Below are 27,841 nucleotides of genomic sequence, written 5' to 3'. Positions count from 1 at the left end.
ATTGGCAAGTTATGCTGTAGTTTTATAGAACCTTAGTTAGGCCGCACGTGGATTATAGTGATCAATTCTGGTTGCCACACTACCAGAAGGATGTGGAGGCTTTGGAGAGGATAGAGAAAAGATTTACCAGGATGTTGCCTTGTATGGAGGACATTAGCTGTGAGTAGAGGGTGGAGAAACTTGGTATGTTCTCCCTGGAATGACAGAGATTGATAGAAGTCTACAAGATTATGAAGGGCATGGACAGAGTGGATAGTCAGAAGCTTTTCCCCAGGGTGGAAGAGTCAATTACGAGGGAGCATAGGTTTACGCTGCGAGGGGCAAGGTTTAAAGGAGATGTACGAGGCAAGATTTTAACAGGGGAAAGGGGCCTGTGATTGGTCTAGGGTAGAGGGTTTTAGTTCAGTTGGGCAGCATGGTCGGTGCAGGCTTGGAGGGCCGAAGGGCCTGTTCCTGTGCTGTAATTTTCATTGTTCTATGTTCTCTGAAAAATCATTGACAAGAAATGTTAATCCTGCTTCTTCGTCAATAGTTGTCGCTAGGCCTGAGTGTTTCCAGCATTGTGTGTTTATTTTGTAGCAACCTTCCTTCTGCTCACTCTAAATAATAGAATCCCTCATCAACATCTTTGGACTATCGGTGTTCAACCAGCAAGCAAAGAACAGAAAATAGAAATTTAGTTCATAATTAGCAAAATTATTAATGAGGAATTTCTGTAAATTACCGATGATCTTCCAAATGAGGGTAGGATAGTAAGGCTAACACACTGGGCCCGATTTTACCATCACATTGCGCCATTTTCGGGCGCAAAAACTTGGTACAGTTGGGTGTGAGGCGAGTAGTGCGATCTGCGCCTGCCCTGGTTCCCCCTTTACCAAGGTCCGAAAATGGCCGCAGTCGGGACCGCGCCCAAAATGGGCTGCACGCCCAAACTCACTAGCACTTCCCCCCTTGACCACCGTGTTCACCTGTCCAGATTCGGTGCGAAACAGACATGGTCCACAAAGGTCCGATTCGGGCACTCCAGCTTCTGAGGAGGCAAGTTCCGAGCTTCCGGCGGCCCTCTGATTCAGATCAGTTGTGGGTCAGATGGCTCTCTGGTGGTGGTGGTGGGGGGGGGGGGTCCAGATGGCTCTCTGACTCAGATTTGGGGCTGGTCGCTGCCACTCTGCATGTGATTGGGTGGGGGGGGGAAGAGAAGGGGCCTCTGGTTGGTCTAGGGGGCGGGGTGGGGCAATATTTGTGGGTGGACAGGGGGAGGCATTGTACGGCCCGGGAGCGATATGGCAGGGGAGCGTTTCTCTATTTTTTTTCTGCACATGCACAGTTGGTGGCGCCAATCGGAGCTGCAATGTTTCGGGTGCAATAAGCCCCGCCCACAGGCTTCTGCAGCGCGATTCAGAATCGCTGCTATTTTTTCAGGCAGAGTGCATACGGGGGCGCCTGAGAACAGGTCTAAAAGTCAGATCTGAAACACTCCCAGTTTCAAGTCTGCCCAGCACTTAGAATTAAAATGGTTAAATAGGGCCCACTGTCTCAGAATCATAACATATAGATTTGTCCTGATATCACATTGTGTGTTCGTTTAGGCCCAGTGTCCCCTGAAATTAGTAACATATCATCTCCTTGTATTTTAACTAGAATGAAATATCTACTGCTATCACTCGCTGTGAGACTGAGAGAGATGTCTAAATACTTGGTTTTAAATTGTTGCAGTCATGAGGCAATGATCTAATCCAGCTGCAAATTTTACAAAAATGCATCCAAATACGCACAAGTTTCTGGTTTATTAAACAAAGTGCAGAATGAAAGTACGGCTAAATTATTAGTAAACATGATCTTCAAATTTGTTACATAGTCACTTACAAATGCAAGAAAATATTACCAAGTGAAGTGTTCTGTTTAAGCTTCTTTGCTACAGTGAAATGAATGTGTTTGGGTTGCCTACTACGGACTTGAAAAATCAATGTTTTTTTCCCCTGTTGATTAAATATGCTACAATTTCTTTAGGCATTTGGAGTTTGATACAGTAAGAGAATCATTACATTTCTTGAGCAAATTGCTGAAACAAATGCCTATTTTCAAAATTCCATTTACATGCCTTAGATTAAACGTTACTTAATTTACTAGAAGTGGATATTAGAAAAACTGTCGATTTACGTATGTAATTATAATGACAGGCACTGAAACAGCACCGCTAATAGCTTAAGGGTTAAAGAGAGCCATTATCACAGAAATTGATGCATCTTTAATCTAAATGACAGGTCATTTTTGGACTCAAATATAAATAGCAAAGCTTATAACATTGTCTCCATCTTCTAATTTTTAAGCAGGGCAAAAATAAAATTACCCCGAGATAACTGAGGGATGGTTGGAGGCATGGAGGCAAAGGGGTGTTGTACAGCAAAATATATATTCTAAACAATGTTTGAATATCTTCAATGCAGAACACAAACTTGTGATGCTTTGGCTTATCCTCTGGATATGGGCTGCCACATTTTTTGAAATGTTATTTTTTTTCCCACAAAGTATATGTAAAGCGAGTCACTTCAGTTTTTAAGTCTATGTGTTTTTTAAGCTAATTTATTAGTGTCACATGTAGGCTTACATTAACAATGCAATTAAGTTACTGAGAAAACCCCCTAGTCCGATGGTTGTTCAGGTACACTGAGGGAGAATTTAGCATGGCCAATGCACCGAACCCGCATCTTTTAAAAAAAATAAGTGTATTCTTACAAGTTATTAAAAAAGTCACCTAAGCAAAACAGTGGCTATGTTAACCTATGTTATTTTCCCAAAACACTCAAAGCAATAAGCAATTAATTAGTTTAACTAGTTTATCTCATGATACTAATGGAAAGTTTTTGATCCCTTCTGTGAACTGAGTGAGAAGGCAGGAACTAAAGCACCGGCAGTCAAGTTTTTAAAACAGAAAGCTGAAATGGCTTTTGCTAAGACTAAGGTTATAAATGTTTAAGGACAGTTAGAAGTAATTTTGGTTAAAGCAAATAAGATGACCCATTGATGCAGGGAAATGCAGTATGTTCTTTATTTTATATTATTGTGAAAATATGTTGTCCAAATTGAATCAATAAGTCTAATCCAAACTGCAATTGTGATGTTCACCTTAACATGAAATAGAATAGCTTATAAATTTATATCAAACATTGTCTCAAGAAATGTTTGGTCTATTCATCTACAATGAGATTGAAACAAAAATATCTGGGTGAAGTCACAGGGGCACAACAGTTACAACCCCAGATATGCTAAGTAAATATAAAAGCAATTAATGTCCATATAAGACGGTTCAGGGTATAAACACTATGGGGCATAGATTTAAGGTTTCAGTCAACAGATATAGAGGGGATATGAGGAAAAACTGTTGACACTGAGTAGCAATGAATAGAACTTGCTGCCTAAGAGAGTGATGGAAGCAAAGAAGATTAATGATTTCATAAGGAGTTTGAATAGCTCCTCAAGGGGAAATAAACTATAATGCTATGATAGTAGAGTAGGAGAATGGGACTGGCTGAGTTGCTCTTCAGGGGGCCGACAAGGGCTTAATGGGCTGAATGGCCTCCTTCTGTACCATTATGACCCTGCGACCCGATAATTGGTGTCACTTAACTCAAGAAGATACCTATAGTGTATTAATTTGTAACACAAGGCCACTGTTAGCTCTTACTGTGAATAAGGGTAAGAAATCTTCACCAAGGCTACTGTCAAACAATTATGCATTCTGATAGAATACGCAATCCTTCATTATTTTCATGGGAGAGTTCAAACATCACTTTCAATTAAAGTTATTTGTTATTCAAGTAAAGTTGCTGGTTATTCAAGTGCAGCAATGCATCAGACATATCCTGTTACAGTTTAAAAATCACAAAGTTAACTGGGGAAAATAGGTTGAAATTTAATTTTCCATCCAAACTGATAAGAAACTTTCAAATCATTAAACTTCAATGCCTTAAGTGGTTTCAGAATTGTTGCAAGTTGTTGAACATATGAATTAAGAAACTGTTAAGAGAAAATGCGAACAGACAGGCACAGGGGATTTGCAGCCCATGGCTGCCTGGAGCAAAGCTCCAGCCTCTCTCTACATGTTTACTATATGGCTTCTAGGTGATTACTTGCTCAGTTCCCATTGGTCCCTCAAAGCAGGTGACGCTCTGCTGTGCTGTCTTAAAAAGACAGACAACACAATCACTACATCTCTCGCCTTTTAATTTTTTTTTACAAATGGCAAAATCAATTTACTCAAACCCATACTCTAAGTACACATTATACGCAGAAGTTAGACATTTGTAAATTGAAGTAGCAATTGTATAATGATGAGCAAGGTTTGTATTTAACATAACACTTCTACTCGTAGGCTTCAAACATGCACAGTTCCAAATATGGTCTTGCATGGAACTCTTCCATACACGTTTGCTGCTTTCCAAGTTCTGTCCTAGACAATGCGCTGATCTAGGGCTACATACTTTACTCTGTTGACGATGTAACTCTCCAATCCTCCGTTGATTCTTTTCTCTGCATGCATTACTCTACAATGCATGCAGGTACTATAATCACAATACAACATTGTCTTGCCAGCTTGATCTTAACCTTAGTCAAGGATTATATTCACTAGAGTTTAGAAGAGTGAGAGGGGATCACATGGAAACTTATAAAATTCTAACAGGGTTAGACAGGGTAGATTCAGAAAGAATGTTCCCAATGGTGGGGGAGTCCAGAACTAGGGGTCATAGTTTGAGGATAAGGGGTAAACCTTTTAGAACTGTGAAATTTCTTCACCCACAGGGAGGTGAATTTGTGGAATTCACTACCACAGAAAGTAGTTGAGGCCAAACAGTGTGCGATTTCAAGAAGAAATTAGATAAAGCTCTTGGGGTTGAAGGGATCAATGGATATAGGGGAGAAGGAGGGGTCAGGATATTGAATTCGATGATCAGCCAAGATCAAAATGAATGGCGGAGCAGGCTCAAAGGGCTGAATGGCCTACTCCCGCTTCTAGTTTCTATGTTTCAGTCTGTTACTTGTGAAGGAAATGGTTATAGTATTCTATTTCTGATACTTAGGCCATGTGAGAAAGCTCTTTCAAGCATTTCTATTCGGCATCGTTTCATTGACCATTTTATCCTACTGGTTCTTGTGTTTTTCTATGGTGTGACCATTTCAGCAATCTTGTTCTGGCGTATAATCTCAGTTTCCTTTGCTGCCTGAATTGCTGCTGTGTCTAGATCTCTCCGGCACAACATCTACAACTGGGTGGCTTCATTTTTCACTCATTTCTTTTCATTTTCTGCATTCTCCTCTGCCTGTAATTTTGCACTTGGTCTAAGCCAGTTCTAGCTCCATCTCCCACAATTGGTTTTCCTTTATCTTGATATTCACCTGAAGTTCCTTTATTAGAAGCCTTTAAAAACTTCCCAACCTATTTTCTTCTGTTCCTGGCAGGCAAAACACGTCTTCAGTTCCACAACTTCAAATCTTTACTACCTGTGGTCCCTCAATGCAGGGATCGCTACCTGGATCCCCTGCAGGCTTTGTTCAGATCGGGAGACCTGCAAACCTCAGCTTCTTCTGTCGTTGCTTCAGGGACAAGCCCTGCAACTTTTCTCCCCTTTTTAGCTTCTGAATCAATTCTCTGCCTTCTGTCCAATTGATTCTTTTTAACCCAGAAACACAGCTCTGTTTCCTTTGTTTTCTTCCCTCCAGAAAGAATTGTAGCACTCCTGAAGGCTAATCTCTCTACATTTTCATTTTCTGTGTCTTTCCAAATCTCTTGACTCACTGGTCACACCAGGTTCGCTATTCTGAGGGACTGGCACTACGTCCACAATTCTGAGCCTCTCCGCCCTCAATCAGGCACTCGGACATGCATTCCTCTTTTCCAAACTCCAATCGATTGAGATACTCTCAGGTACTTACGCTGTGCCATCGAAATTTATCTGCCCCATCGACAATGTCTCTACATGTTGACTGCATGACTTTGAGATGATTATTCACAGGAGAGCACCCTCTAGGGTGATCACTTGCTCCCAGTTCCCATTGGTCCATTAAACCAAGTGACCCTCTGTCTTAAAGAGACAGACATCACAATCGTCACATAGTTGCTATAATTAAAATCAGGTTTCATTACACTGTATTTCTTAGGGTGCAGTCCTATGTACTTGGGGGCGCCGATAACAATCTGTTGATGTTTATTTGTAGCAGTTTGCACTTAAAATTGGCTCCTTCAGGCTGCAAATAAAAGTCCCTACCTTCGACCATGGCATGGTTATTCATGGTACAGCATTCAATTACTATCTTTGATATCCTCTTAGAATCAATGAAGGACTGCCCCAATCCTTATTGCAGCTTTTCAGCATCCTCCACCACCACCACTCCCCCCCCCCCCCACTTTGGTCTAAATTTGATGAAATCCCGAACCCTATGTTAGTTATTTGCTAGGTGCAGGACCTAAGTGATAGACTACCATAAATGATCAAAGTGATGTGTGTATTGGGCTTGCATCCAAAATTTTTAAGATCTCATATTTGCCTTATAGCCTGATCGCATGTGACTCTACGCATGACTACGCGTAAATTCCAGGTCAGCATCTGACAGAAATTTATAGGCTAAAAAGCTGCAAAATAAATGTTAAAGAAATTCTTTCCAGAAACCAGACAACCAAGGCAGGTTATAAACTTCCGTCAGTAAACTAATAACAACAAATAAACCTTTTCTGGTACAGAAAAAGACAATCTGCCAACAAGAGGAAAGAATTAGGGCTTACTCCAGCATGAGGCCATTTTAAAGCAAAATGAACGATCTCCTAACCATCGTGGGTGTGAATTTCTTAGAAGGATAGTGCCTCAGGCATTGTTAATCATGGGGTAACGATTTGGTTTTAGTTGTGGAAGGGGGAATAAAAGAAGCTTTCCTTCCATGTGATGAAATGCTCAATGCTTGTCGGCTTGCATTTATCTAGCAGCACAAATTTATCAATTTCAATTCAAAGATTTAACTATTTAAAAATCCACTTCTGTCTTGACCAAGGGCTGAACTGAACCAAGCTTTGCAATCAATCACTCCAAGCAAAAGAAAATGTATAAAATGAGAAAGGGCATTGAGAATATCGCAACGATCATCAGATACGGTCTTTATGTTATCTAGTTTGTTCACTGTGCAGACGAGATATCAAGAAAAGTACAGAACACCGAAAAGATTTGAGTGCTTTAAAACCAGAAATCCAGAGTGTTTTGACACTAAGGTAACATACATCAAATGAAGCTCGAGTACTTAATGACAACTAATTGAACTCAAGATAAGATTCCAGCTTTATTTCTTTTAAATGCTGGCTCTGGGGCTACCAGTGCTCATAAAGGCAGCCAGAATAATTGGTTACCGAAGGACACTGATCTTCAAATTGGACAGCAATATCAATAGTTCATAGTGATAATTTGCAGATTTTGAAAAAAATGCTCAGCTTGCCCAGATCTGTTGCATCAATTGCAGCATGAATATTTAAAAAAAACTGTGATTGTCAAAAGTAGTGTTAAACAACAGACTCTTCAGGCATATACATTTGAGCTATCATGGAATCCAGAGTACTTGTCACACCTAATTTTACAGTTCAAAGTACTGTGGCTATACTTTTATATTGAAGAGCATAAAAAGCTTGTGTAAAAGACCTGATTTTTATACAATTCTTTTCTATATTCACAGCCTGAATTTCATAGTGCCAGGACGGGTTCCCATCTTTCCCATTATCTGTTTAATTCTCCCCTGAAGAATAATTTTTGGCTGATCTTGCACAGTGCTTCATCACGTTCAGGTCTACAGACTGAATTGGGTGCGAGTTATAACTAGAGTGCATTGTTCCAGGATAACCAGAATCTACATTGCATCATTTCAATCTCATCATCAGGCAAACCCTCTAACTGATTAGTAATACTTGTGGGCTACTGCCCCAAATAGCAAAAGAAACGTCATACTGAAGAAGACCCTGCTCAAATGCCAATCGTCACGCAGAATAAGTATTTTCAAAATTAGTGAGGAGCATCTGCTTACAATTAATCAATGAAAAACAAATTGCTACTCCAATAAAATGAAAACCAAGACTGTCCACCAAAAAAGTGACAAATAAAATTGTGATTGAATACATTTTGTTAAAATTTCTTATAATCTAAATTAACTGTAATGTATATAATAATTTCTTCTTTATTGACAACTTCCTCTAATCCATTTCCAGGCACAAGGTTAGGTAACTAGCTCCCAAGATTTAAGTAAAGCTGCTCACAGCATACTGTTTTATTCTGCAATGGTTTCAATATTGCAGTTTTCTATCAGTTATGTTTCTTGACATTGTTCCTTTACACAGAGGATACTTAAATAATTACAATTATCATGTTCACCTCCAGATGCATGCTTAGAGAGCACCACTGGGGTAAAACACGTAACAAATTCACACTTAAAGCTTGAAAGCTGGTAAGACAAGTTGAAAGGTCACCACACTCTGGTGCCTGGTCGGGTGCATGAAGGGAGAATTTAACATGGTCAGTCCACCTAACCAGCACGACTTTCGGACTATGGGAGGAAACCCACGCAGGCAGGGGTAGAACATGCAGACTCCGCACAGACAGTGACGCAAGCCAGGAATCAAACCCGGGTCCCGGTCACTGTGAGCCAGCAGTGCTAACCACTGTGCTGCTCTATACCACCATGCTGCCCTACTGGTTAAGCCACTGAAGGGAAGATGTTGACCTTTGGCACTACAGTTCATTCATATGTTCTAAATGTGCAGTGATAGAATCTGTTAATCATGAAATTCACAATTTGAGACGTGTAGAAGATCTGAAATATCTGGTGGATTTTGGTGAGTTACGTCATGAAGTGAATCAATATGGGTAGTGCGATTGAGAATGTGGACTTCTAAAAGGATTTTGATCAAGTAATAGACTTATAAGCAAAATCAAAGTCCATGGGATTAAACAACTGTGGCTGAAATCACACAAATTTGGCTAAGAGTCAAAAAGCAGAGGAGTGGTAAACAGTTACTTTTCAAACTTGAGGGAAATATATTGTGTTGGGGGTTAGCATTAGGGTGATTCCTCTATTTCATTATATACAACTGACCTGGATATAGACATATAAGAATATGTCTGATGAAGGAAGGTGGTTTTGGTAGTTGGAGGTCAATCATCTCAGGCCCAGGACATCACTGCAGGAGTTCCTCAGGGTAATGTCCTAGGGAAAACCACCTTCAGCTGCTTCATAACCTGAAGTGGGAATGTTTGTTGCTGACTGTACAATGTTCAGCACCATCTGCGACTCCTCAGATACTGAAGCAATCTATGTCCAAATGCAGCAAGACCCGGACATTATTCAGGCTTTGGTTGACAAGTGGCAAGTAACATTCGTGCCAAACAATTGCCAGGCAATGACCATCTCCCACAAGAGAGAATCTAACCATCGATTGGATAGTTCTCCTTTTTTGCAACTGATCAAATTTAACCATCACTGCCAGAATTCTGTCTGAAAATTGTTATGGCAAATAATTGCTTAGCAGTTTGTTATTGCACCCACATTAGTAAAAGCAAGGCTATCTGCATGGAAATCTGTTTAATATCTTAATGGCAATATTATTCTCCATTAAATATTGGAGGCAATTCTCCCATCCTGCTGTGCTCTTTTTGTAGAGCAGTGAGCCGGGAAACTCGAGCGCAGGCCGTTTCGCGGACGCCACGGCCTCCGCGAGTCACCGGCAGTTGTACTTCTGGCGCGGAGCTGAATAATTCATGCAAATCCTCACTTAAATGCTATTTAAATAGCAATACCGACCCTGGGACTGAAATGTCCAGGCCCGTGAGCCACCCCCCCCCCCCCCCCCAAACCAGGAGTAGTTTGCTTCAGCGCAGTTTAGTATAGCCCCCCACTTGCGGGGAGCTGGGGATCTATCTCCACTGGACTGAAGGGGATTCACTGAGGCCCTCCAAAGGGTCGGGTGGCGGGGGTGCTCCCTGGGCATTGCCACTTTGGCAGTGCCAACCTGGGCTGGACTCCTTTGGCTCCTCGTGTTTGCGTGGGTTTCCTCCGGGTGCTCCGGTTTCCTCCCACAGTCCAAAGATGTGCGGGTTAGGTTGATTGGCCAGGTTAAAATTGCCCCTGAGATGCGAAGGTTAGAGGGATTAGCGGGTAAATATGTGGGGGTAGGGCCTGGGTGGGATTGTGGTCGGTGCAGACTCGATGGGCCGAATGGCCTCCTTCTGCACTGCAGGGTTTCTATGATCTATGATCTTGGCTCAAGGGGCAAAGTGCCAATGTCCAGGGGGCACCTTCCAGCAGGTATAGGGCAGTGCCAAGGGAGTGGGGCCTAATGAGGGGCGGGGCACTCGGTGGGAGTTTAGGGTGGGGGCTGTGGGGGAGAGGAGGGATTGGGGCAAAATTAGGAGATATGGGCTGCGGGTGAAGGGGTGGGGGGGGGGGGGGGGTGGTGGGGTGAGGTGGGTTGGAGGCCGGGGTCAAGGCCCGGACATGTTCAGCGATTGGGACTTGGGGGAGGGATGGGAGGGTCGGTGATATGGAGGTCACAGGGCTGGCCAGCAATCGAGCAGGAGGCCAGCAGTGCGGGGTCACTGCACATAGCATCAATCTCGATGCTGACAGAGCCATTGACCTCTCCAGCGGGAATAGGCATCACCCACTGAATTTCAGTGTGATTCACACTGAAGCACTCTGCAGTGGACAGAGCGTTGGAGATTAATTTTGAAACTCCAGTTTTTACGTGAATTCCACACTTAGAATTTTCTTTAGGAGAATCGCCCCCATTATCGTTATTCCACTAAACACATTTTGTTGTCTTATTTCTCCCTTTTCAAATAAAATATTACAAACTTTAAACTTCTATTTTGCATGCACCAGTTCTCCTGAGAACAATGCAGCAAGAACAAAGAGCTTAACCAATACCCAATCTATATATGCCTGCACTGATCTTAGGTGCCCCAGCAAAATTAGAATTTGTAGCCCATTGTAAAGCATTGAATAAAGGCTAGTTCCAACTTTCTGGTATTCAGAATTAGAAATTCACAGAAATCATTCCCGCGTGTGTTTTATGACAGATAACAGATTCCTTTTTGAAAAGTGTAGCCAGCATTCAATACTTAAAAATTGAGCCACTGACTTTTATTCTTATCTGTGTTCAACAGCAGACTAATAGCACACAAACAGAGCCAATGATCATTGTATCATTTGAGGGAACACAGCAAATGTAATGTCAAACTTAAAACTTTTGTTTAAAATCCATTTTGATTTTGGAGTTTCAGACAAGTAAGGAAGGGAAGAGGATGCTACCAAAAAAGATAAATCCGACATTCGAGCAGAAAAAAAACTCAGGATACTTCATGCTGTAATACATTGTGAACTCTACTGGGCTACAACTCATCTCAGCCATTAGATGTCACCGAATGTAAGCTGCTTGTGTAGCCGCAGTGTTTGTGTGATTGCTCAAGAGCTTGGTCAATAGTAATCATCCCCCACCCTGCCCCCTGGATATGGGTGATGAGGGATTCATCATAATAATGCTATTGAATATTACTTGGAAGTGATTAGATTTTCTCTTGTTAAAGATGGCCATTGCATGGCACAAATGGTAGTATTTATGAACTACTTTCATCATATGAGAAGTTGCAAGTGGAACTAGCACTGTCAGCTTCTGTGAAGTGCCTGATTTCTGACCTTATGGAGGGAAAGTCATTGATGAAGCACCTGAAGGTTAAGCTTTGTATCTCTGTTGGGATGGGATATTAAATATTCTTTGCTTTCACTTATTTGTAGTGTTATAGATGATATAACAGAACTGATCATGTTAAAATACCGTTAACAGAGCATTTGAGCAAGGCAATGGTTATTTTGCCAGCCTAGCATTTTTCATTTAATAGTCAAAAGGAACTTTAAACCTTCCATTTCTAACATTGGGAAGTAAAATGCTTGAAAGTTTCATTGCAGCTGAATGTTGCAGAAGTGACAATCACTTATAATTTAACAACTCAGTAACAAGGGGAATAAATATTTGAAAAGATCTGTGACATAATGTAAAATTCAGCTAGGTACTAAAACACTGATATCATTTGTTGTTGAAAAATAATTGATATCAGTTTTTCCAGGATTACAGCTTTGATTAAGCCTAGATCAGGTAGATTTGACTATGATTTCTTGCAGCTGGAGATTAATGCTGACTGAAGCATCAAAACTTCAGAATGTGGAATATGCACCACAAATTGTTTAGTTTCCTTAAAAGTAACCACCTTAATACATTTCAAGCTGGATGTAAAAAATAATTGCAACCTATTTGTGTCACAGTTATTATACAAGTCAGCTTGGCTTAATTGACAGCACTCTCACTTGACAGAAGGCTCAAGCACATTTTACTACTTAGGCACATAGGCAGCCTGTTCACTGCAGTGCTGAAGAAGTAACCTAATACTGAAAAAACATGGCTCTATTGAGTATACAAAACCCTGTTAAAAGATCTGAAGTTCTCCGAGCACTCTCCATCAACCTAAGCCACCATCACTAGTCATTCTTCTGAATGTTGCTCGTGAAACATAGACATGCACAAAATGGCTCCCAAATGTGCTGACATTAACTCATTAAAAAAAATGTATTCCTTAAATCTGCAGCACTTTGGAACATCCCAAGTGATATGATGAGGCATAATATACAGGTTCTTTATTGTTTTTATAATTCATCCATATCTGCTGATTTAAAAAAAATTCTGATTTCACTTGTGTGTGAAAAATGCAACTTGAATTACTGATCATTCAGGTGTAATTTACGTCTGATTTATAGAGAGAAGACCACTGAAGCATAGCAATGAGTTAAGAATATCAACCTAGTCAGGGGCTAGAGGCTATAACAGATACTCACTGACAGCTGCTGCAGCAACACATCGATCCCTTCCTGGTCACCAAGTAATTCCCTATTGACTGAAAACAGTGGAACCACTTGTCAGATATTACAGCATTAAACATGGATACACAGTGCATAATCGATAGTGCACAATATATTAGAAAATCAACAAGAGACAAATGCATTAAAGGCTGCAAACATTCCACCAGAATAATACTTAGCCGCATAACTTAAATAACATTTCTAATGATTAGAATTGCTTGCAAATAGAAATCGTTTTTCCATAATCAAGATAGCTGCAGCACAAGTAACTAGACAAACCAAGTTATTTAACATTGAGTACAATGGACAATAAGAAACAAACCCATAGCAGTCCTCAAGTATTGACAGAAATACTAGATAAGCCCCAATAAAGGGAGATTAACTCTGTGTTTACTATCTGTTTATTTTATTCAGGTTTATTAAGGCACCAGAATGGAAATAAATGGTACAATAGACAAACTTTCAGGTTTAATTCTCACCAGCCAAGCAACCTGCTGAAATTTGAAGACATGCACTTGCTGTCTCTCCCTCTCAAAACCGAAAGTCTGTCTCAAATTTAAAATATGTATCACTGAATAATGACTAAATAACAATAGATAACTAATTGAATTGCTGTTTCAATGAGCCAGCCACGACTGGTTGAATGGCCTCCTTCTGCACCGTAAGGTTCAACAAACTTCTCTCTCTACTTTAGAGAGGAAACTGTTCACTGGATTGATAGCTGGAATGAGCAGGTTGTCCTCCGAGCAAAGGTTGGACAGATTGGGCTTGTTCACACTGGAATTTAGAAGGATGGGGGATGACTTGATTGAAGTATGGAAGATCAGGGCATTTTGACAAGGTGGATTCGGAAAAGATGGTAGTCCAGAACTAGGGAGTGCTGTTCTAAAATTAGGGGTCATCCTTATAGAGAGATGAGATTTTATTTTTCTCGGAGGGTTGCGCAAATTTGTAATTCTACTTCAGAAGGTGGTGAGGGCCGTGTCATTGAATATTTTTAAAGTGGAGGTTCTTGTTAGGTGAGAGAAACAAAAGGTTATCTCGGGTAGCTGGTGTTGTACATTGGAGAATTGACGCTAGGAAGCAAGGAGGGTTAAGAATTACTGGGCTTTATTTACAGGGTGGTGTTCCATTACATGGCTGTTTCTTTATTCTGGCAGTTTCCAGCACTAGTGACCTGTGACATCACTTCCAGTGAATACATATATAAATTAATACACAGTGCTGAGTGCAGCATCAATATTAATACCTAACATTTCCTCCCCCTGCAAATTGAACATCCCCAACAAATTCAAACAAGTGCAACATGAACAATAATCATTAAGTCAGATGGTCTGGAGGTTATCGCTCTTGGAATGGTTGACTGGTGAACCTCTTAGCGTCTCTGCATGCACATCACCAGTGGTCGATTTGACTGGGATTGACGTTATAACTAGAGGTTGACTCTGTGTTTGGTCTACTGGCGAGGTGTCTCAACAGTCCGTCAGTGGCAGGGTTGCAGGAATGTTCAGGTCAGGTTTTGTACAGTTGAACCCAGCAGGTTCCATTTCCAGTGGATCGGTTCATCCTTCCAACAGCAGGTTCATGTGCCTCCTCCAGATGAGGCAACCTTGGGTTTGGACAGTATAAAGTCTAACAACAGCAGGTTAAAGTCCAACAGGTTTATTTGGTAGCAAACGCCACTAGCTTTCGGAGCGTGCTGCTCCTTCGTCAGGTGGAGTGGGAGATCTGCTCACAAACAGGGCATACAGAGACACAAACTCAATTTACAGAATAATGATTGGAATGCGAGTCTTTACAGCTAATCAAGTCTTAAGGGTACAGACAATGTGAGTGGAGGGAGCATTAAGCACAGGTTAAAGAGATGTGTATTGTCTCCAGACAGGACAGCTAGTGAGATTTTGCAAGTCCAGGCAAGTTGTGGGGGTTACAGATAGTGTGACATGAACCCAAAATCCCGGTTGAGGCCGTCCTCATGTGTGCGGAACTTGGTTATCAGTTTCTGCTCCGTGACCCTGTGGTGTCATGTCGTGAAGGCCGCCTTGGAGAACGCTTACCCGAAGATCAGAGGCTGAATGCCCGTGACCTCTGAAGTGCTCCCCAACAGTAAGAGAACAGTCTTGCCTGGTGATTGTCGAGCGGTTAACACTCATCCGTTGTCGTAGCGCCTGCATGGTTACATGCAATACACATCTCTTTAACCTGTGCTTAATGCTCTCTCCACTCACATTGTCTGTACCTTTAAGACTTGATTAGCTGTATTAGCATTGATTAGCTTGATTAGCATTCCAATCATTATTCTGTAAATTGAGTTTGTGTCTCTGTATGCTCTGTTTGTGAGCACATCTCCCACTCCAGCTGACGAAGGGGCAGCGCTCCGAAAGCTAGTGGCATTTGCTACCAAATAAACCTGTTGGACTTTAACCTGGTGTTGTTAGACTTCTTACTGTGTTTACCCCAGTCCAACGCCTGCATCTCCACATCATTATTCCCATGGATGCAGTAGTGCTAAGAGTGGCAGGTTTCTTACCTTCGCACAAGAAGAACACGTTCCAGATTGCTCTTCAATTTCTGCGTCCAATCCAGGCCACCAGAAATAACTTTTGGCCATTTCCTTCATGCTTACAATTCTGCAATGGCCCTCGTATAACTTGTCTAACACTTGTCTTCTCACTGGTGGCAGAATAATCACTCTGAGCCTCCAAGGATGACCTAATGACTGTACTAACAGCTCCAATCTTCAAGTCAGATCTGAGGTCTTCTCTTGCAATACCATGTCGATCACTTCTGAAAGTATCAGTTCGCTCCTCACTTGACCAGATGTAACCAGTGCACTGTTTATCTCAAAGCAGAAGATACTTCCACTTGAGTAGTTGAATAAACTACAAGCTGACAGACTACTTCATAGAATCATAGAATCCTTACAGTGCAGAAGGAGGCCATTTAGCACCTTGAGTCTGCACCTACTCTCCGAAAGAGCCTCTTAACCCCACCCCATCCTTTAACCCCAATCCAGATGGTATCCCACTCTTGAAGGTCCTCCTTAAATTTATTTTGTAAGGTCTTCTTTTGTCTGGCCCATCATCATCTTCCATCTGATGGTATCCATTCTACTGTCACCTGGAGTATGTCCAGGAGGCAAAATGTGTGGTGTTAGCCTCAGTCATTTCTGTCATGATTTCCCTCAGGCTTCCCTGACCACTTCTCTGTAGTAGTTCGTCCTTGGCAATGCTGTCTCTCCATGTGATGACAGTAAGAGTTTTAACAACACCAGGTTAAAGTCCAACAGGTTGGACAAAAGGTACCTGTTGGACTTTAACCTGGTTTTGTTAAAACTCTTACTGTATTTACCCCAGTCCAACGCCAGCATCTCCACATCATGATCTCCATGTGTTGCCCAGGATTTTATGTAGGCAGCGCTGATGAAAGAGCCCAACTTGGCTGACACCTTTGTTGTTCTTTTCCTGGTCTTGCTGGAATAGAAAATGGCTTCTAATATGGACACAGAGTTGCAGCTTCATGGTCACATTGATAGTGTTGTCTGCCTAGAGTGTTGAACTGTTGGAAGACCAATACTGCTTTACTAATTCATCTGTGGACACTGATCTCTACATCATCCTCCCTAGAGATGTTACTTCTGAGGAAGGAGAAGTGGTCGATATCCTTGATGTTCTGTTGCCTGATGGTGATGGAAAGACCTTTTTGCCACCCAGTCATCATTGTCTTGGTCCTCTGGCAGTTGATGTGTTGACCAACAGAGGTGCTGCTGTTCTCAAAACTGGTGGTCATGTCTTGGAACTCGCGCAAATCTTCGGCCAGCAAGGCAATGTCATCTGCAAACTCCAGATCCATCAACTTGTGTTGCCACAGGGTGCCAAAATCTTCACTCACTGCTACCTTCCTCATAACGACAACAATAACCAAGAGGAAAAGGAATGGAGAGAATATGCAGCCTTGTAGTAGCTCTGTGATGGTAGTGCTGAAAGAGACTTGTGCCTAGTTGATCTTAACACAGCAGCTGGAGTCACAGTATGTATTCAGAAAATGTAAATAACCACACCAGGATGCTGAGCAGTCTTGAGATGTATGCAAAGTGCTACAGTGATTGCCAATGGACACTATCAAAAGCCTTTTCGAAATCAATGAAGTCAAGTGGATTCTGATACTATAGGTTCTGCTATATGTTACTGAGAATAAACATCTGCTCGCAGCATGATCTGCCACCCCAGAAACTTGCTTTTTTCACAAAGGCTACTGTCCACTTTTGCTTTCAATCTGCCACGTAGAAGAGTGATTATGAATTGGGCACTGCTCACAATATCCAATTTTGTTTTCACAATTTTACTGAAAAGTGATGGCAGAGTTCAAAGATTGTGAGACAACTCTTATCTTGTTTACCAGATGGGTCCTAGCTAATATGCCATTCGCGAAAGAGTCTAATGTCTGATCAAAAGTCCTCTCTGGATCTACAGCCTCTCACTTAAGTCCTATCCATCCTTCTTGTTGTAAACCCTGCTAAGCTCCATCACATAGTGGAGGGAAAAGCTTTGGAAGGGTGAAACAAAGTACATTGTGGCATCAAAGGTGAGACTTGTTTTTGGTACTTTCGACAGATTTGGCATAACGACAATGCAGTGTGCACTGCAGCAAAAGGCAAAAACAGAGAAACATCCTGTCGCAGCATCCATTGCATTTGCCAACCTACCTCGATGTCTTGGATTCTCCTTGCCTCTGGGATCATGCAAAAGCAAACAAATCCTATGGCAATGGAAAGCAAGGAAAATGACAAATACAATCACACGAGAAGTTGTAGCCATCAACCTTTCTCACAGATGATCCTTAGGTGATCCTTAGGTTAGTCAATAGACATATCGGGGCGTAGCATTAGCGTCAGACAGCAGCACAATGTGATAACCCAGTTCCCTAGTTAGGATGCACAGCTGATCAATTTTCATCAGAAGGACCCAATGGTGGTATTAATTTTAAACATCATCAACAAGGCATTTCCATGATTATTAAGCCATTAAACAAAGAGAAATGGAACAATATAAGTATGCCTTCAAACAGAAGTGATCTCCCTTTAACAATACTCCCAAGGCGTTTCTGATGGATATTTCTTCATGCACAGATCTGCAAAGATGTCATTCTGAATTGATACTAGGACTCCTACAATATGCATTATTTAAAAGTAACCGAAATTTAGATGATGTCCCAACTTATCAAGCAGTATTAAATGAAAGCCAGTGTTTGGGAAACACTGACAGTAGAGTGGTAAATAAGTGAACAGATGCACAGATAAAGCTACCAGATGGACACAGAACCATTATGGGGTTCGGCTGAGGAAATTATTTACCATCTGTTCATTTACATTATTTTCATATACTTCAATTCCCAAAAATTCACATAAAATAAACCTACCATCATTATTCTGGAGCAAAATGGCAAGAATTTCACTACAGTAAAGCTTGTTCGCATCAAAAGGTATCTTGGCCTGTTTTAAAATAGAATCCAACTGATTATAACCTCAGCAGTACAGCAAAATTCACCATATTTAGCTGAGAAATATACCATTAGAAATAGCCTGCTTTTTATTATGTATATAGATATATTGGTTGTCAGATATCAATTTTAACCCAATAAATTGGGAGGGTGATAGTTGTTTTTTTAAAAAAAAAGATGCCCAAACATTTCCTCAGATTAAAGTTCTAGAATCAGTGTAGCAGCAAGACCTAAATCAAATTACATGAAATTAATATTTTAGTTCTAGTTGGGATGAGAGCGGAGATGACAGTGGGAAATCCAAGAGCTCACCAGCATCTACCACATTTTGCCTGTGTAATAGCAATATTCACTGCTCCTTGGAACAGACATTTGCCCATTTTTTACACCTTCTACAGATCGACTTGTTGTGTCACTTTTTGTTCCAACAGAAATAGGAATCCATGTTAAACCACATTATCATCCTTCAGCAGAAATCTGCAAAATGTCTGATAATGCATGTGGGATTGGGAATAGCTTTAGGACCTATCTGTAGGGATTAATCAAAACATAACAGAAAACGTCCATCTGTAGGAAAAATAGAATGGTCACATTAGTAGACAGTGTACATATTTATTTTATATCAGATAAGACTTTGAATTTAAAATGGCCACTTCAAAGGATTTGTTCATTTTAAGTATTTATGGAGTCGAGCTACAGAGATTTCTGTTGTCTGAAAAATAATTACCTTTAGAAGATAGTGCCCATTGGGTAAGATGTTTCATACAAATCATTTTCTCTCCCAATGCTTAAATAGATGGCCACACAAATAGCTGCAACTTATGAATTTATTAAACAATTCAAAGTGCTTTTAAACTGGCTACAATAGTGTAACGATAATTTCTAAGATTTTTTTGCCTCATTTAAGTTCAGTCATCTATCATTCCCTGACAGGTGGAGGGCAAACTGCTGCCTTTGGAACTGCGGCATCAGTTGACATACTTTCAGAATTGCTCTCCGTCCCACCAGGGACATATTCATTAAAGAACGCAAAATGTATTACTCAAAGGAGTCAATGCATCTGATTCAGCTCCACATTAACTTTTGATCTAGGTTAAATAATTTTACAAACCAAAGACTGAGGAAATAAGTGTAGCTCAGCATCAAAACAACTTCTGTTCTGCAGTTTAAAATAAATGAAAACAAACGAGAAGCAGAGGATAACCGCACAAAGAAGAAAATAAACTTAGATTTTGCAAGAGGGATGTGGACATCAACATAGAACATAGAACTAATGCAATTAAACCCATTACACAAAGCTATAATTTACGTGCAAGCCAATTGCATTTGAGCTAAAATTGCAATTTCTTTCTGTTGCAAGTTTATTGTGCAAGAATGGAGAAAATAACATTTTAAACAGCCTGAAAATTACCCGTTGTGATATATTTGGGGAAATAGCTAGTATAATTGTGCCAAATTCCTTTGGCTTTGATTGCAACTGAACGGTTAACTCCTTTATTTTATTGTCCTGCACAGTGCAAATTCTTGGCTAAACATTTGAATAATGAGAAGTTTAGGTATACTACAATCAGCATGTCCTTCATCACAACTATACTTCACACCTGACATATCCCAAGGCTTGTGAAGGCTAAATTTATATATTTTTTTAGATCAAATTTTTCTAAATTTGAGAGTAAAAAGCAATTTTATTAGGACCACTTCATTATGCAAGATGACAAGTAGGCTATTTGGCCCCTCAAACCTGCTGTTCAATAGGAATCTGGCTAATTCGATTGTGGGCTTAACTTCATTTTCTGTCTGCCCCCACTAACTATTGGCTTCCTTGCAAATCAATCACCTAACTCAATCTCGACTATAATTAATGACCCAGTGTCCACTGCTCTCTGGGAACAGAATTCCACAGATGGATGACCTCTTGGGTCAGCAAGCATAGGGATAATAGAGGAAGAGAACTTGGTACCCAAATTAAGGCATGGATAGCAGAGTTTTGGATGGCCTCAAGTTTACAGAGGTCAGGAGTGCACTGGAATGGTCAAGTCAGGAGATAACAAAAGCATGATGGCCTTAGCAGCGGGTCAGTTGAGAGAGAGGTAAAGTCAGGCAATGTTGTGGAGTTGAAAATCGGCAGTGTTACTGACATCATGAACAGGAGGTCAGATGTTCCTCTTGGGGTCAAATGTGACACAATGGTTCTGTACAGATTTGCTTAATCTCTGACTGTAGCTAGGGAACAGAGTTAGGAGTGGGACCTGAAAACAAAGGCTCAAGTCTTCCTAATACTTAATTAGGGGAAGTTTCTGCTCATGCGCGACTGGATGTTGGAAAAGCAGTCTGACAATTTAGCGCAGTCTGACAATTTGGCAACCATGAAGGAGTCAAGTGAGGGGGTGGTGAGATGTTGTTGATATGTGAAAACTAATGCTGATTTTGGATAAGGTCATCGAAGAGCAGCTTGTGAATAAGAAATAGGAGGGGACCAAGGACAGATCCTGGGGGGCCATTAGAGTTAACCATGTAAGAGGAGGAAAAGAAGCCAATGTAAGTGCTTCCCTGGCTACAATTAGATAAATAAGAATAGAATCAGCTGATCGCAGTCCCATGCACCTGGATGACTACAAACATGTGTTGGAGGAGGATGGTTAGTCAACTGTGTCAAAGGATGCAGACAGTTTAAAAAGGATTAAAAAGGAAAGTTTATCTTCCTCAGTCATTTACATGTCATTTCCGACTTTGATGTGTGCTGTTTGGTACTATAAAAATCTAATTAATGGGATTAAAAGATGGAGTTATAGAAAAGAGAGCAGATTTGGGAGATGACAACGTATTCAAAGATTTTGAAGAGGAAAGGGAGATTCACGATGGGATGGTAGTTTGCAAGGATGGTATGGGCAAGGGTTTTGTTTTGAGGTGTGGTCGATGCTGGTAGAATTAAAGGAGAGAGGGACAGCACCTTAAGAGATCGTTGTTAACACTATCAGTTAACAAGGAACCAGGAAGGGAAGCTTGGTTCTAATAAAGTATTACCTTTATTCGCTTCAACATCCACTGCAGAAGACCCTGCTGAGCTGCTTCAGTGCACATTTCAGGGCGAAATTCGGCTAAATTCTCTATGATTGCTGTGTGAAAAAGGGAAGGCATGGTGAATACACATTTCAGAAGCAAATTATAAGAGACAATAAACCTTTTGCTGACCTACTGCATGTAGCTGAGCTCTTGGGAAAGCATGTATCTGCTTCTTTCAAGCAGAACATTTAAATGAGGCTTCTCTCCATTTTCTCCTTTACATATTAATTTGAAGTTAGCCATTTAAGTCAATATTATCTTCATACATATTGCTTTTAAAACATCATTTTACAAAATTGGAATAATCACATTACATTTTCTCATAGCAAATCCTGAAACCTCCTAAACGTGTGGTTGATCAGAAGCAATTTCTTCACAAACCCAAGATTTTACTGAAGCTGAAAAGAGTACATTACAGCACAAAATTACAAGCAGAGATTGTACACTTTCATTAAAGTCTCAATTAATCAAAATTCCTCTGACAGATGAATTTTCAAGCTTCCTATGCAGTAGAAACATATCAGCCTCCCAAAACAGCGAGCAATGACCTACCATCCCATTGCTGACATAATTGAGGTCGCTGCAAGCTTCCTCTGTCCTTTTGCTGATTGCCTACAATCAGTGAGGGTTTCTTCACTTGAGAAACAATTTGCTCAACAATACAAAGTATTTTGTCACCTGGCTCTGGATAACCAAAAGCAATACCGTATGACCAGGCCATACTGACAAAGTTATTGCAAACAAAAAAAAAATCTTTTCTTGGGTGAAGAAATGATGCTGCTGTAGTCTTCGAATACAATACGTATAGGAACCAATGAAATATTAATTCTGGATTTAAACCCTTTGACAAATATAATTTTGTCCTTGGGAGAACACAAATCTAGAACATATGCACAGTCTGCCCAACACTTTCATCCATGGCAGACCAGAGTTTCATCAATAAAGGGAATTAGCAAAGAAAGGTAAATGTAGCCAGTTGCTCATGGAATAATTTGCATTGCAAATATGCATCTCAAGTGTGCTGTCAAAGTCAATAATTTATTTTATTGGTGGAAAGAAGGGAACAAGATCAAAGTAGCAATAAGACAGAATTATACACAACCCCAATCACATTGCATCTGGATTAAATGCTCTGCACTTGACTGATGAAACTCAAAAATTCTATAGAGGCACGGCTTTTCTATTCTGAAGGGGAAAAAAAATGAACTGGAGTTTTCATGTCAACAGTCTGCTGTCAAGTTTCTCTAACTGACAAAGGATCAAGAAGCGGTAACTGCAAATTTCCCTGAAGCTCAAAATTGGATGTAGAGAAGGGAAAATCCTCAGTCATGTCAACATGAATAGCCATCACATGACCAAGGTTTACTCACAAGTACAACATTAAATACAACAGAATCCAAAACTCTGCAAACTTGAATCTTGTGACTAAAAGTGGATTTCAGTTGATAGCTTTCTTCTCTGCCCCAAATTAAACAATACTGAATTTCACCAATCAGCAGATTTGTAAACAAGGTGTTGTACAGTGATTGGGATTAAATTGTACATTGTAAGTTGTAAGATTTGAGAGAGCTCGGTAATGCAACTTTGGAATCACAAACAGAGACCATAAAAAGGGTTTGTTCAACTTGGTGTATTTGTTCTGAATCTGCGCTTAAAGAAATCCCAAATGAATCCCATTGCCATGCATCTTTCTCTGTTTCAAATGTTGATCTATATTTTCCTTAAGTTGCAGCAGACTCTACCACAACTACTTCCTGGGGCAAAACATCCATTTGAATTGCTCAGTGCTAAAAAATTTCCAAATCTTAATCATCAATATATATATATATATATATATAAACACTGGGTTGCCCTCAATTGGATTACTTTGTTCAGTTCTGAAGGCATTAGAGAGTGTGCAGAAAAGATTCACAAGCATTTGATTCCACAGATGAGGACATTCGATTACTTCGATAGACTGGAGTGGTTGGGGCTGTTTTTCTTGGAGAAGAGATAGTTGAGAGGAGATCTGTTAGAGGTGTTCAAAATCATGAAGGGTCTGGAAAGAGCAGATCAGGACAAACTGTTCCCAGTGATGGAAGGATCAAGAAAGAGAGAACACATATTTAAGGTAACTGATAAAAGAGGCAATGAAGACATAAGGTGAAACCTTTCATGCAGCAGGTGGTTAAGATCTGGAATGCACTGCCTGAGTGTGGAGGAGGCAGGTTTAATTGCATTCAGGGGGAATTGCATTATTGTCTAAAAAGGAAAAACATGCAAGGTTATGGGGGAAAATTGGACAAATAGCATTAGGTGAATTGTTCATTTGGATGCTAGCACAGACAAGACAGATTGAATGGTCTCTTTTTGCGCTGCAACAATTCTGGGATTCTGTGAATGGCCTTTCTGTAATGGGGCATCCATTGTCTAGTAAAGATTTTAAATAATTTATTTTGTCTTGGGCACATGGTGTGTCCATGACTTGCCACATTCTACACGGTGCTCATTCCACTCAGCCAAGCTGCCCTGTCACAATTTAGAATAACTCACTAATTACTCACCAATCAGCTTCTTCCCCTGTGCTGAAGTTAGAGCCAAATAAAGGAAGCTGAAAGATAGGCAGATCGAGGTGCTACTGACTGCATCTGGGTCCTCTTTTTGCCGGCTCTTCTATGCAGTGGTCACTGTTGCCCACTGTTCATTTCACCCACGCTGAGTGCATTCCATTAACCTATTCACCTCTTCAAGAAAAAATTGATCTTCATCCTCCTTTACTAAGCCTACATTCTTATTTCTGCCATATGTAGAAACTGCTGCAGTATTTTCTTTCTGCCATACTATCAACCTAGCACAATTAGTTTGTTCCCTTTATCCCTGAACAGTTTTATCCCTCTCCACACTTTTACTTTCAGCATATTCATAAAAGTCCTTAGCATTCCCTTTTTCTCAAACACACAAGTTGTTAATTGTTCATCTTGATAACCAATAACACCCCACACACCATAATGACAAGCTTTGAAAAACTCAAGATTCAAAATCACAAACATTCAGGCCAAGCTATTTGGATCAACCTGATGTATTATAAAACAGTGTGTCATATAGAATCCACGCTTCATTCCCTGTGCTAAATGTGTACACAGATGGGTTTGCATCTGTGCAGACTGACAGGGCAGACTGGCACACAAGAAATGATTTTAATTAGGCAATTTTTAGGCTATTGATTTTTCATTAATGTGCTATACACTTATGACAGAAATCTGGCAAAATGTAAAGAATGATCCAGTACTGCCAGCTGTGCAAAGATAGAAATTAATTTCAGCACCGAACTACAGAGATCAAGCTTAAACACTGGTGATGAGCAGAATGCCATCAAATATTTCCCACTTTATGAATATCTCAGAGCAGTTATACTTTCTTTTAAAAGCAATCTCAATCAGGGACACTGCAGACACTGCATCCATTCTATACTTTCCTCTCAACTCTGTTCCCAAAAATAAATCAAAGAAGAACATTTTTGTTTTCCAAACTTGGAAAAATCCTGGTGTTTTAAACAGGTTGTGAAAATTAACAGTACTGACCTACTGCAACTTTTTATCGAAACCATTAATACAAATTGTGCAACCCGATACAGATCAAAGCTGTGTGGAGCAGAACTGTAAACAAATTTGTTCTTGGTTTTCCCGTAGAAAACAATATTCTTCTCTCAAAGTAAGAGATTTGTGATTCCTACCTACTATTTATTTGCTCAGCACTGGCATATGCATTTGGTAAATAATGAACATGAATAAACTCTCTTCAATCTGTTGTTAACACATTAGGTGAGAGTAACTGTGTACACAATTCACCAGGAAAACATAATATTTATCAATGTTTAATGTTCTCAATATTAAGCTAGAAGGTGGAAAAAAGTTACCCAATGACACTCTCATGAAAAGTGGTCAGACAATTCTCAAATGGTATAAAAGCAGTAAGACATTTACCATGCAGAATAAACCTCACTAACATTAAACAGAATGAAAAAAATAAGATGTGTGATCGATTTGTATGCTATGAATTATTCACTGCACTACACAATGCACTATCATTCACTATCCCTTCATTCCTGAACCTCAGCTTGGCTCTCTGAAAAAGTCAACGAATAGCGAAAAGATATGCAAAGAATTCTTAAATGCCTCCTTGCATTTTTTAGATTCCTTCGTGGGACAGCATTTATTGCCCATCCCCAATTCCCCTTGAACTAAGTGGCTTGCTAGGCCATTTCAGAGGACAACTGAGAGTCAACCACATTGCTGTGGCTTTGGCGTCGCATGTCGACCAGACAAGATGGCAGATTTCCTTCCCTAAAGGACATTACTGAACCAGATCTTTTTCCAACAATCAGTATATTCTTAATTCTAGATAATTTTTACTCAATTCAAATGTCACCGTCTGCCATGGTGGGTTTCAAAAATGGGTCCCCAGAACATAGCTGAGTTTCTGTGTTAATAGTTGAGTGATAATACCACTAGGCATTGCCTACTTCTACTGTTTGTGACAACTATCTGTGGTGACAGGCATTTTAAAATGTTAAGTGTCACACAGTGTAACACATAATTGCTGTTATTTTAATGCTTAAATCCAAGAATCTGCTCACTGGATTCACAAATCCCCCAAAACGTATTCTAATTTGTTTTCTGTTTGCATATTTTTTCTTAATCATTGTCATCTTTAAATAAAAATTTTAACTAGTGAATAAAAATCAAAAACATTACATATTTTGCAGAACCATGGTTAAACCGATCCATTCAATTGTCCTTTAATGACTTGATTAAATTGAACCTGGGTCCCTGGCGCTGTGAGGCAGCAGTGCTAACCACCATGCCACCAACTGTGGCAAGACACAGTCCACAAGAGGTGGCAGTACATAAAGTCATCTCTGAAAATATTCCCCTTTGGTGAAATACACATAGCATGAACTATCCTTTGCAGTTGCAAGTTACCCACATCACATGTGAACAGAAAATGGTTTCCTCTAGTCTATTGCGCACACACAATCTTTAAAGTGTCCAGGTATTCTAATGGTACGTTTGAGGTTGTGTTGCTTGTTTGTTTGGTGTCTGCTGGCTCCTGGAGTGATATTGCTTCTCTGGAGAATGTCACTGATGTGGAGATGCCGGCGTTGGACTGGGGTAAACACAGTAAGAAGTTTAACAACACCAGGTTAAAGTCCAACAGGTTTATTTGGTAGCAAAAGCCACACAAGCTTTCGAGGCTCTGAGCCCCTTCTTCAGGTGAGTGGGAATTCTGTTCACAAACAGAACTTATAAGACACAGACTCAATTTACATGAATAATGGTTGGAATGCGAATACTTACAACTAATCCAGTCTTTAAGAAACAAAACAATGGGAGTGGAGAGAGCATCAAGACAGGCTAAAAAGATGTGTATTGTCTCCAGACAAGACAGCCAGTGAAACTCTGCAGGTCCACGCAACTGTGGGAGTTACAAATAGTGTGACATAAACCCAATATCCCGGTTGAGGCCGTCCTTGTGTGTGCGGAACTTGGCTATCAGTTTCTGCTCAGTGCCATAGCCAATGTCACTGCCATAGCGAGTGCTGCTGCTGAACTGTTCCTTTTGTTGGAGCAGTTGAGCCCATTCTTTGTTCAGTTGGCAAAATTAAATTTTCTCCTCCGTTATCTGTTGTGAATGCACAGCCTTCCCAGTTGCTTCTGCAGTTGTGACAATGCATCTGGTTGCTCACTTTCACCATGTACGATAGAGGTTTCCAAGATGCCAATTTGGCTGACTTTTTTTGAATGCGTTGAATATTTGCATTCTGACTGGCTCTTCCAACTCGGCAATGATTTGACAATTTTGTCAAAGTGAAATTTAGCTATTGTTTCACTTTGATTTCCTCACTGCTCTTGGCTTCTGTAGTACTTTAACTATTTGAAGAGGAGCTTGGGTGCAGATTGACATTAGTCGCTGGACTGGACAATAATCTATGCCTTCAGTGGGTGCATTTCTTCACTTTCGGATTGCCTTGTATGTATACATCTACTTGATTTTCTGATATTCCCTTTGGTGATTTACACTGCCGTCTCAGCCTTTCCACTTGACTGGGGATAGTGTGGAGATGTGTAATGCCGAGTTTCCCAACCAATCACAAAGTGCCTCAATTCTTCACTTGTGAACTGAGGGTCATTGTCACTCATCACAATATCAGGAATGTCATGGCAACTGAAGTGTGCTTTCAGGCATTCTACATTCTCATTACTACTCACTGACATTAGCTTGTATAACTCCCAAAAGTCTGAATAGTAGTTGGTGACGGCATAGTCCGTTCCAAAAAGAGTGAAGAGGTCTACTCTATGCTGGGATG

General features: G+C 40.5%; 1 protein-coding gene across 1 annotated transcript in view; it reads right to left on the bottom strand.

Moving 5' to 3' along the window:
• The window catches only part of ctnnbl1 (catenin, beta like 1), a 186,944-nt gene that overhangs the window by 86,611 nt on the left and 72,492 nt on the right, over positions 1–27,841 (bottom strand). Inside the window, exons 7-9 of the mRNA XM_078236405.1 lie at positions 21,457–21,548; positions 18,352–18,424; positions 12,910–12,968 (exon numbers count right to left, since the gene is read on the bottom strand). Coding sequence (XP_078092531.1) covers positions 12,910–12,968; positions 18,352–18,424; positions 21,457–21,548 — 224 coding nt within the window. The remainder of the gene's footprint in view (positions 1–12,909; positions 12,969–18,351; positions 18,425–21,456; positions 21,549–27,841) is intronic.

Source organism: Mustelus asterias, chromosome 20, assembly GCF_964213995.1.
Source record: "Mustelus asterias chromosome 20, sMusAst1.hap1.1, whole genome shotgun sequence".
In the NCBI taxonomy this organism is placed as follows: domain Eukaryota; kingdom Metazoa; phylum Chordata; class Chondrichthyes; order Carcharhiniformes; family Triakidae; genus Mustelus; species Mustelus asterias.
The sequence above is the reverse complement of the archived record's forward strand: the minus strand, read 5'-3'. Positions and strand labels throughout refer to the sequence as shown.